Source organism: Athene cunicularia, assembly GCF_003259725.1.
Source record: "Athene cunicularia isolate RWA chromosome 1 unlocalized genomic scaffold, athCun1 chr1_part1, whole genome shotgun sequence".
Taxonomy (NCBI): domain Eukaryota; kingdom Metazoa; phylum Chordata; class Aves; order Strigiformes; family Strigidae; genus Athene; species Athene cunicularia.
Window position 1 is genome coordinate 13,732,628 of NW_020799091.1, and position 12,497 is coordinate 13,745,124.

Genomic DNA, 12,497 nt, shown 5'->3' on the forward strand with positions numbered 1-12,497 from the left:
TCCCTTCATGTTGTTCTCCCTGGTCATTAAGCTTATCTGTCAAATATGCATCCTTGGTCAATCTGTGAGTTTTGTTTTACTGTGTCCTGATTTTCACAGTTTCTTAACTCCCTTACCCTGTCTCATCTGGCCTGTCTCGGGGGCTTGATACTACAAGATGGTGTTTATAAGACAGCGTGCATAGGCAAACGATGCAGCTAAAGTAATTTTTATCCATCTTATTTTTACTCTTAGGCATTGCGGAATATCAATCCCAGCACAGCAAATTCTCCAAAACATCAGGTAGGCTCTTAACTGATGTTTCAGCATAATTAGAAAAAATTAGAACATTAAATTAGGCTAGCAGGGGAGCTTTTTGCTACATGAAGGCATTCTACAAAAGAAAAACAAACAAAAAAAACAAGCTCTGCCATACACACTTTTGAACCACTTCTCTGGTCACAGCCCTAACATTGTTTTTAAGAGTGCTGCATTACCACAACTTTATATCAGTATTTAAAAGCAAATGAGGAATTCATTACACGTTTTTCTGCATTGAAAACAACATTCTTGTTTAGTGTTCTTGAGGATACTGCTGTTCCAGTCCTGATGTCATCAAGATGTATATTTAAAGCAAACCTCACATTGACTTTTAAGTACTGTTCATATTAATGTTCTTACCAGTTTGTTTAAACAGGTATGATCTTTAAGAAGGATATCTGTATTTGGTTAATAAAAAGTCACTGGAAATATTTATGATTTTAAGCATGTGCAGTGTAACAGAATTATTTAATAGATTAGAGTAACAAAATAACTGCTATGGGGATATAACATGTAATTATTCCATTTTGACATTTAACAGGCTCCAGCACAGATACATTTTCTATATAGGAAGGAGCAATTCTGAAATGTCTCCCAAGCTCAGACCAAAAGAAAATTGGTCAAAATGTGAAGCATAATAAACAGTTTAATGCAGACTTCTTTTAGCTTCTTAAGAATTTGAATATGGAATGAATCTCTGAAAGTATGGATTTATGGATATATTCAGAGAGCTTCTTGCTTGGTATTGCTAACAGTATTCTTAATCTACTGGTTCTTAGGACAGTATTTATGTTGGCTTGTGTTATACTTCATTTTTCTAAGAAAAAACACTCTACACACTAGTCAAGAAAAACATAATAAAAGAAAGTATCCTGTGTTTGGAAGCCAGGAGTACTGGTGTACTATTGCATTCTGAAGAGTACTGCAAAATGTATACATTACTAGTTCTCCTGAGGAGGTCATCTTCAAAATAGGAGCCTCAGACCTTAGAAACAGTACTGACACCCTGGAAAAATTACTTTCTTGTTTGGCAAGATCAGTGCAGCTCTAAAAGTGAAGCATTTTATTGAGATGTAATAGTTTGATTCATTTACAGAGCATTAACCACATAATGATCTTGATTATTAATATTAGACCCTGTTATGGAGAAGAAAAAAATTCCTTAAGAATTGCTGGTATACAGGGAAATAAAACAGAGAAGCACACTCCTCTACAACAGTTGGAAACACCTTATCTTCTGCCACAATTAGATCATTCAGAAGGGATGTTTTTCTTACTGAATGCCAAAAGTGTATTCTGTGTTTTCTTGTATGTCTGAAGCCCTGTCATACAATTGTTCACTCTTCCACAGTTACTTTTTCCTGTTGCCAACTCAGAAATATGGAGCAAATGGAGAACGTCAGGATTAGTTTCACACTTCGTAAGATCAGATTTTTGGATCTTCTTAAAATTCTGGATTAAAACACTAAAAAGCTGCAAAAACTCAAAGGGGCCGTATAGATAATTCATAAAATGTATAAGCAGTGGTCACTCTGCTTTGTTTGGGATGGGGACTGATGAAAGGATTTATGCAAAAATGAGGATTCCAGTTACATTTCAACTGTCTTCATACCAGGTTCACGTGTATACTCACTTGCCTGGGATCAGTTTTAGTAGTCTGCACTTGCTAATGATTCAAGCTGTGTTTGAGTGATCTGGTGGATAGAACAGTAGGTAATTTTGTCAGTTTAAAAGTTCTATAATACTAGATTATTCATGTTGTATCACCTAAATGTATTTTTTGTGTTTTTATATGTGACTTCAGTAGCCTAGTGAGCAGTCACATATAGAAGAAGATGCTTAAAGAACTGCTTCTGGAAATTGTTCTCTAAATGCTTCTTGAGGCCTTGCACTATAGAGGCAAATGTTGTCTTCCTTTTCCAATGATGCTATTACTGAAGTCCCAATCTGTACATCCTATCTGGTTATAGTCAACCTAGTAAATCTGTGAAAAATCTGTAGAAAGAACAAATATATCTTTGGTCAACTTTCTCTTTATGACAGATCCTTTCTTTCCTTTGTGAATAAAATTAATGAAGTTTAGAGGTATTATCTGCTTTCATGATGATAAAGCTGTGCTTGGGGCAAGGATAATAGCTTCTCTTGCTAAACTTTAGATGTTCTTTTAAGCAATACCAAAAATAAAATCCTCATATGTTCAGTTCTCTTAATTCTGGGAAGACTAAGTCTGTTTTAGAGAGTGATTGTCAGGGTCTTTTGTAAATTACATGGCACCAGCATTCTTGAAGCTTGCCTCTAGTAAAGTACCTCTTTTACATGGATAAAAAAACCTGAGAAATGTTCCTTAACTTCTAACTGCTTTTCTTAATCACACAATCAAATAGCTTGGAAGGGACTGGTGGAGGTTATTTAGTCCAACATCCTGCAAGCAGACAAGCTGCTTCTTCCTTCTTGACATATTTGTCCAGTGTCGTGGTTGTATTGATCTTTCGTCAGGTTTTTTTGGTACTGAGTGAACACTGTGTCCGTGCCAGTTTTTATATCTCTGCCATGATACTGTAGTATTCTGTAGTGACACTAACAGTCAAGTGTTATGTATGGAGGCCTTAGCACTTAAATACCTTCTGGAAAGATTAAACAGTTGCTCAGCTTCATCTTTCGAAGCAAGTACTGTAAAATGAGGATATATTGTGTTATAATTCTAAAAATGTCTCGGTCAAAGGCATTTGAAGCGAAAATTATAACTTCCATATTTGTTGTGTATATACAGAAGCTACTGGTACATCCAAAAAATTTGAAAATACCAAGCATCTGTCCAGTTACTGGCGTTCATCATCAGTTATCTGTGAACACCTTGTAGGTGACTACCTGTCTTAGTCTTAGAGACTGAGTGACTTGACCATCTCTCCATCCCCACTACCTCTCCTTCCATTTTCCTGCAGTTAGTATCTGGTTGTCAACAACATCTCACCTAAAGTAGATATTAGTCAACTTTTGTATAAATCATAGAATTTAGGTAACAGATTTCTTGCCTTCTAGTATGTGATGGAAAGAGAGAAAGGCAAATAACATGCTGATGGCATTATTCTTGGATGTTGTGTAGACAACTTCCCTGTGCTAAGACCGGAAGATTTCTTACTTGGTTGCTGCTAAGATTTGGGTATTTGTTAGTAAGATCAGCATACTACACAGCTGTTTATGTGATAGGTTCCTCTGTATATGCTTGCTCATTCCATATCTTCTGCTTGTTTCTGGCACTGAATGGAGATCCCTGCCTGAGAACCAGATACATACCTGCTTCCTTGCTATTCTGCTCAGTCGTGCTTTCCAACTTACCTTTCTGTTATTTCTGTGCTTCTTTCTTGGTAGTTCTGCATACCTGGATTATGGTCTCTGTTCATTGTCTCCACTCTTTTGTCCTTTACATGTTATGAAGTACCTCTTGTATTCTCTGTCCTGTTGCCCCAGACTTAATTCTTATAAACTTTTGAGTGACATTCTGAAAATTCCCCTACTCAGTGAAGAATGTGCAAAGACATATGGCAAGTCTATCACTTGGTTTTATTTCATACTTCTTTCATATTTGCTCTTACTGCATAAAATATAAGCACTTACAGTACTGAATAGTTACTGCGTTTGAAATACTATTTTCATTTCTTACTATTCCTTTTTTGTAAAAGTTCATCATAGTTAGTGTTTGACACCTTTCATCAGCTTAGCCGAGATTTCCAGTGTTCCAGGAAACATACATTTATTTGTTTGTTTGTTTGTTTGTTTGTTTGTTTGGACACTATTAATATTTTTCAATAGAAGATTTTTGCAATCACTTTGCATGTATACCAATACAAAGCTGTGTTACTGACAGATTTGTGACATTCTAGAAAGTAAGGAAGGCATTGTAACAAGCAAGTACAGAGTTGAATTCTGTACTCTTGAACTTCTATGATGTTAGTGAAGCTGGAAGTTTTACTGAGGACTTAGGTTTTGGTTTGTTTTGGTCTTGTCTTGCCTGTAATATTTCTTTAAATGACAAGATATACTTGTGTTCAAATTTTAGTGGAAATGGTAGGCAATAGTTATTTTACTTTCTCAGTGAATCCCAAACAGTATTGTCCCTTGAATCTCTTGTTTCCCATCCCTCTGTGTTATCTGAAGCTGACCTAGGTTAACAAGATAAATGACTTGTCTTGGTTTTGTCAAGGGAGTTCATGTTGGAGGGGGTGTTGGTGTTGGATTTTGGTGGGGTTTTGGTTGGTTTGGGGTTTTTTTAACAGACATAAGGTACTGAAGGCAGCCATTTGGTCTTTGAACATGGCTTTTTTGATCAGTGAGGGTATGACCACTGGTATACAGAAACATACAAGTTGCAGGAAGAAAACAAGTCACTTGCAGCAAATTCATAGCTGTATTGTGTCCCTCAGTTTTAATTTGCCTTTTGCTTGATACTTGATAGGAAAATGGGCTGTGATATGTCTTATTCTAAGATATCCATTATGTGAAAAGTTCTGATGAGGGCTGGCTAAGACACAGTGAAGAGTCTTTCCAACAAAGTCTTTTTCCCATTTAAAATTTTTCCTTCTGATTGAACTTTTTAAAATCAATGGTCACAAATGATACCTGAAACTTCTCATTTCAATGAAAGTAAATATTGTACCCCCCCTTTTGTTGTATTTTACTCATTTAATAGCTCTTTGTACTAATACTGAGTTTTGCTTTGTCCCTCATAGTTTAAATTTTGTTAGATGTTTCTTTTAGACAATGAACAGAAATTGCTACTGATTTCCTACTCTCCAAAATCAGTAACAAAATATTACTAGAGAACTGTCATGCAGATAAGGGAACTGAGCAGCCTGTACGATACTGTAAGTAACTTGAAGATTTCAAGTAGGCAGAAATAAATTTTGTATGTGTTTATCTCAGTTTTCATTGAACCATTGGTATATTATTGTAGCAGGAATATTTTACTTCATTAGGTAACAAACAGTTGTTATTCACTGGATTACCTTCTACAAATCTTCGTAATTAATTAATTGACTTTAGTCTGTGGCAGTAAATTCAGCAAGTAATAATGAGTCTTAGTGTATTGCCTCTTTTTATATAGGCCTCTACTTCTAGGGAAGCACTTGTATTTTAGGTAGCTAAAGGTTAGTTCAGATGATCTGTCAAGTACCTGTCATTTACTCTGCATCAGTTGCACAGAGCAGTGTTACAGAGTATGAGGAAGCTTACAGGTAAGGCAGCAGTGCCATGGCTTTAAGGGATTAATTCAGGAAAAGACTTAACCAGCTGTCTAGAGCCATCCTAGACTGGGGTTGATGACTGCAGCTGGGGACCTGTGTGGAATTTTTAAAGCAAAATACTAACTTCTTAATAGTCACCGGACTGAAAGGTCTGGTAGACATGCTCTGGCAAACCATACTGCTGCAGTTCAACACATTAAACTCAGCTGTCTGCCAGAGATTGCCTTAATAATAAGGCAGCAAACAGGATGTGTCTAACACTGTTCTTCCAGAATCTAGTATCTGAAGCATTCATGTGTCTATGCTGCAAGACAGACCAGACACCTGATCTATCAAATTATTTTTCAACTAGGTCAGTTTTCAGAATTGTGTTACTGTATGGACAAATGTTGGTTCCAGCTGAAGGCAGGGGTAAGAATATGCAATCAAAGGCCATCTGTAACTATCAGTAAAAAGTTGCTTTGGAATTGTCCCTGGGTTGTGACCCACAGTGATTAACGGATCAAGGCACACATCATACTCTACCCTGACTAACAAACTCTGCTTCTTCTAAATCCTTTTAAATAAAACAGAAGGTTTTGTCAGAGCATTGGAAATTTCAGCTTGGGGTTGAATTTTCTGTAGAAATTATGGAGATGTTCCTTGACCTAATTATTGTTTATAAGTCTTTGATGTTTCTGATGAGCAGTACACTAAGACACTACTCTACATACTGCCTAGAAAGTGCAAGCATGATTGGATATAGATAGGGAGATTGAAGGGCAGTCCTGTGTGGCTGGATTTGGGAGGAGAAGGGTATGTTGGCTGTCATCAAAATACACCAAATGTGGAATTCAACTAATTTTACTGCAAAAGCAACATTGCTATTCTTCAGCCATCTTGGGAACTAAGTGCTTTAAATGTTCTTCAGCTTTTAAAATAGTATAGCTTCATTTCTTATTGAAAACCATTGAGCTAAGTGAAACTTGTTTGTTAGTTTGTCTGGCAAGAGCTGTAGAATTTGAGTTTCACACTGTTGGTTTAAGCGGGAAATGCTGAGCATTGGTAGAAGGAAGTTACACACTAGCAAAGATGCTTATGTTATATGAGTAACTTCAAAATTCAGAAGCTGATTCCACTTGTAGCACCTTAGCTTTACAATTTAACAAAACGTTATTGCTTGCTTGTGTATGTAGATCTTTATGGATAAATATGCTGTCTAAAAGTTTATAGTGTAAATCAGATCTGCATTTGTTGCCTTTGTCTGGGTTTTATGCTCTTAATTGCTTCAGGACACATTCTGTGTCTGTGTAGCTCACTGCAGTGGATTTACTGGATCACTGGTACTGCTTAAGTTGCAAAACTTAATTGCAAAAATACTGCTAAACCAACTGGTCAGCAGAAGATATGAGTCATGTTGACCTGAGTAGGAGATGGCCATGAATAATAGCTTTTGCTAGAAGCAAACAAAAATAGGTGGAGAGAGGCCATCTGGCCCTGCACGGCTGTCATGACTGCGGACTCCTGCTGACACGTACCTGCCTCACTGGTGCTCTGAGACACCTCAGCTGGGCAGGTGCAGTGCTGGAGCCAAGGGCAGATAGGTACCGAGAGGAGTATGAAGCAGCAGCACAGAGGACTGCAAAACCAGACAAGAATCCAGACTTTATTTACACATGTCTAATCCGATTTATGCTGCCTTATCTGTGCTTGCAATGCTCTGCATAGCATTAAGTTCTTTGCCAAGTTCATACAATGAAATTAATTATCACTCTATCAGTATCACCCCTCTAAATTAATTTGCTGGTTTTCACAATTGGAACACTGAATAATTTACATTTCCCCCTTACTCTTCACTAATTGCATAGCTGCTTGTTGCTGAATTCATTTGTCTTCATCTGTCCATGTGTTTTTCCTCTTTCTTTTGTACATATACTGTAACTCCGTGGCACTTATACAAGAACATAAATACTTACCCTGAAGAAACAACTGGTGCTGTAACTCTGCCCATAAGTGTCATGGTCTTCTCTTTCCTCTAACACTTCTTTCCCATCCCAGTGAAGCCTGTGGATCATTTGATAGTTGAGCAATGTGGTGTGAATGACCTGGAACTTGATGTAAAACTTAATCTGCATGCAATTATGAAAAAAAAATGGGTAAGGTCAGCCAGATAAATAACACAGTGCTGACCTTATTTTAAAAATTATTTTGCTTAAGGAGATGACAGATCATTTTGGTCTTTATGTAATAACCAGAATTCAGCTTTTGTGTTAACAATAGGAATGCTAAGCTTTTATTTTCCCAGAGGTACTTAAAAAACTTCTACATACTTACAAAAATAGGATGAGATCAAGTTATAGAAATCTAAGCCAGGATTTTGTCATGGTTTTATTTTTGCCTCCAGTCTTTAAATACTTCTAATAAAGTATATATTTTAAAGTATGAACTAAAAGCCTAGAGTTCACATTGCTCTGTTTGGAGCTGGGAGAGGCTTGTACACTCCCATACATTTTTTTAAGTACAGGAAACACCTAACTTTTTTTATTGAAAATCAGTTTTATAAGGAAGAACAAATGAAAAGACCATTCTTCAAGCAACTTTAGCTTCCATTACATGTACCTTTTAGGAAAAATAGTCTTAATACACTCTTTAGGGCTTGTAGAAAACTTCGCTTGTCTTATGGAATGATTAAAAATCACTCTGTATTTGTTTCTGAATAGCTCGTCTTTTTTGGTAATTCCTTTCTCTTTCAGGCTCCCAGATTGACATATATTTATTACTTGAATGAGTAATGTAATAACATTCTTTCTAGGGGGAAGTGCTGTAGTTCTGCCTCCTGTATAAGTAGCAGTAATGCTACTTATAAATAGTTTAAAATAGTTGTAGTTTTGCCCTTTTAGCAATGTTGTTGAAACAAGGATAAAAGTAGTGATGATATTAAAAATACTTATTTCATTATGTTGTATGTGCCAAAGAATAGACAAACTACAGTTCTCCCTCTTGGTTTAATACATCTCTTTTTAGTGTGTTTTCAGTGAAATGTGATTTTTCTCTTTTAGCTGGCTAGCATCTGTGCTACATTTTTTTTTTTTTAACCATACTATTTAAGTTCATATACTGATGAAACTTGAATCTCTCCTACCCTCTAAGGATTTATAAAATACAAAGGTGACTTTCCCATTTTTCTGGATTGCTTATTCCTTTGTACTGAGGGTTTTTTTAAGGTATAGTAGACAAATTTGTGGGTTTTTTCTTTTCTGATGTCAATAGCTCTTGAAAAGGGGATATGTATGGATTTCTCTTCTCTCAAATCTTTCTTCTTTTTTTTTTTTCCAAACTATTGCATTAGGAGGCACTGCTGAATGGAAAAGACCAGGCCTACCACAATGAGATAAAATGTCATTTTAGTGCTTTATATACAAAAATTACTCCATGTTGGTTTTGCTTTGTTATCACAGTTTGGGGCACTGGTGTGTGATTAAGCTGCTTCTGCAGACTGCTGGCACTTTTGGTCCCTCCTCTTGATCCTAGTCAGGGGCTGCAGCCCAAGAAAATAAAAATGCAACACACAGATCAAAGCAAGAGGGAAAGGGAAAAGGACAGAGCGTTCTTGCCACAGCCAGATTGTAGCAACATAAGAGCAAAGCACTCACTGATTGACATATCTGCTATCAGAGTGGAGAAGGAATATGTGCTGTATTCCAGGTATGAACCCAAGGCTGAAAAGATTCTAGAAGTAATGGTGCAAGATTAAGTGATATATTTTATTTATTTATTTTCTCTTCCTCCTTTTTAATTGGACAAATAGCAAGATAGAATTAGTTCAAAGTACCTACATCACATGAAGGCAGTTTCTCAGAGAAGGGAAGGCTCAGGTGACATTTGGAAGAATGCTTGTCTCCAGAGGAAGGGCATAAAGATCGTGATGTAAGCGAGAAGTTCTTGAGCCATCTCTGGGATGGCTGTTCTGAGACTTTCTACCTTCTTCAGATCCCCATTGGGGAAGCATTCTAGGAAAGAAAACTTTTTTTTTTTAATTTTCTTAAATGGATTGAGTCTTCCTGTATATCAGCCTTCTTGTATCGAGGCTGATGTGACTGATAGAAGTTTATAAACTTAGCTGTGAAGTAAGACCTCATTATATAGTCTTTCCACTTGGTTTTATTACATAAGCAAATGAAAAGCATATGGATAAGCCTACAGAAATTATTAAAAAGTGCCTACCATCCCGTGATCTGAAAATGAGGAGAAGGAGTATTACTACTATTTATTAGAACAGTGGCCAAGAAAGCGGTGGTGAGCAGAGGACTGGATTTACTTGGAGCAGGCAATTGGGTGTGACGAACATAAAAACCAGTGGTATGTTTGTACACTTTCTGCAAAGGTCTAATCAGCTGGAGTGAGAAAAACTTATAGGACAAGACATGAAGCTTGGCATTAAAGAAATATGTAGAATAATCCACAGGAATGGGAGTAAAGTGTATGCAGGTTAGAAAAGGGAAAAAAAGCAGGGAAGCATTCAATATTTGGCACAATCTGCTGGAAAATCAAATAACCTTAAACTTTTTTTAAAAGAAATCACTTTGAAGAAGAATTGGGAAAAGACTATTTTTATACATTAAAAGTCTACAGTAGTCCTTAGGCTCATAATTGAGAATAGGTGAAGACCTCTCATTTTACAAGTGGGAAATAGTGGGTATTGTCAAGGCTGACAAGATTGGTTTTGCCTGAGATTAGCTTCCCAGGCACAGCCTGGAAATCACTACTAATAATGGTGACAAGGTAGTAGATTTCTTTACCAGTCTCTACATTAACAAAGCACAGACTTGCAGAGCCACTGATGATGTTTTAGGAGAGTTGCTTGAAGAAAATGACTGTATTTTTCATGAATAACTCACAGATTACCTGTTTAAAAATGGAGAGAGGGCACTGGAAATTACATAAAGTGCTGGTTATCTCCACTCACCTTTAATTTTGTGTATTTTATGTTAAAACTTATTTTCCTTAAGTAGTAATGACGAGCTTTATGGATGGATTGATTCAAGTTGGTATACAGTCACATGTACATAAATAAAAATATTTATGTAATCTATGTTTGTAACTTCAGAAGAGCAGTATCAGTTTTACTAAGAAATTGCTAGGGATTTGAAGAGCTTTAAAATTTACATATGGGACATATCGCTGGTTTGATCAATCAGAAATTTCAGAAGGCATGCCTCAAACAGGAGGAGTGAATGGGAACGTAGTGAAAGACTTTAAACTTTGTTGAATGATACAAGCAAGGTAAAAAGGAAATCAGGGGCTAAATCAGAACTTGAAATGGGGGAAAAGTGCTAATCAACAGAGATAGATATATCTTAGGGGTTTTGATCTTAAGAACAGACTTAGCAAAAGTGTATTGAAGTGAACTAGAAAATATTTATGTAATCATACAGATACTTGTATCCATAAGCACATTTACAGTGAAGTCTCTGTAATAGTGGGATTGACTGATGGAACTTTCATTGTCATAGCAAATTCTTGCTTTGTGTTCAGAAACTTTTCGTTTAAATCTTGTAACTGGAAATAGTAAAAGCATAAATTATCTATAATGTCATGTGTTTATCTATCTGCAAAGTGCATTCAAATGCCTAACATGATCTTTCTTTTTCCCCCTCCTCCTGTTCTAGGAATTGGCTCTCCGTAGCCAGCTTCCAACAATGGAACAAGACGGTGGATCTCAAAATCCCGTGTCATCTCCTGGAATGTCTCAGGAACTGAGAACAATGACTACAAATAGTTCTGATCCGTTTCTTAACAGGTTTGTAGAAGTAGCTACTAGAGGGGAAAAAAAGAAATTTAAAATTCTGTTTGGTACATGTAATAGTTTATTTTGAACATCTGTCTGTGCCAAAAGCCACAGCTGTAAATGAATCTTTCCTTAAATGGCAAGTCCAGTAAAAGTTGAAGATTAAAAGCTGTCTCCTGTGGGAGGAAGTAGTCTGTTCAGACTTGTAGGAAGGTTTTTTTATTCAAAGTCATAACATGTTTGCCTCTGCATAATCTGTTGACTAACAGTCATTTCAAATTACTGACTCAGAAGAATTTGTGAATAACTTGCTGTGAGATCAAATGAACTGTGAGGCACATTTAGGACTACACCTTGAGGTTCATTTTAAGGTTTCTCTATTCACCCCTCCCCTCCAGTTCAGGTATTTAATTTAGCAGTTTTTACTCTGTTAATGTTAGGTCTGCAAATAGTGGCATGTTTCATTTTAAATACTGTATTATTTTGAAGTGGGTCTTTTAAATCAAGATTTAGAATTTTACAATATAGTCTTTTTCTTAATTTTTCCCTAATCTCTCTGAGTTGGAGTGTTTGTTTTGTTGGAGCTACTGTTTTAATTACAACTTGCATATGCTTCATACTAACCCTTACAACTTTGTATAAGCTGCTGCGGCTTGAGATAAGTCGTGTCTGTTTTTTGCTTAGCATGTTAGAAAGAAAATATGGAAATGGTAAAACAGTCTAATCTCCAAGCCACATGAACTTTTAATGAAGTAAAAATCTACTAACATTTCAGCAGTATCAAGTAGTTGATCTTAAGTTGGCGTAGTTAATTTTGTAGTTTTTCATGGGAATATATTTTGTCAGCAATCTAAACTGATAGCAACTCAGTATCCCCTACCATAAAAGTGAAAAATAATGTATTCTATAAGAGTTCATCACTACTTTTCTGCATTTTCTTGAAATGTTAGCTTAACTTTAGGATGCTTACTGTAAGTGCTCATGAAGCATGCTCATCTTTAATGGTACGTTATTATACTCATGGAAAACCTCATAAAATTAATCTTGATTTTGTCAGTCTAAGTCTTAACTTCCATATTTTTTGCCACTGATACAGTTTCAAACCTGCTCACAAGGTAAGAAGTCCACATAATGTTAGAACTGTCATGATTTTGGAGTAAGGCAAGCTTAAATATTTGCCGTAATTTCAG

At 36.2% G+C, this 12,497-nt stretch overlaps 1 protein-coding gene across 1 annotated transcript in view; it reads left to right on the forward strand.

The window, feature by feature from the left end:
- The window catches only part of YAP1 (Yes associated protein 1), a gene marked incomplete at its 5' end in the record, with an annotated part of 91,311 nt that overhangs the window by 72,678 nt on the left and 6,136 nt on the right, over window positions 1-12,497 (forward strand). The window contains 2 exons of the mRNA XM_026855979.1: window positions 235-282; window positions 11,189-11,319. Coding sequence (XP_026711780.1) covers window positions 235-282; window positions 11,189-11,319 — 179 coding nt within the window. The remainder of the gene's footprint in view (window positions 1-234; window positions 283-11,188; window positions 11,320-12,497) is intronic.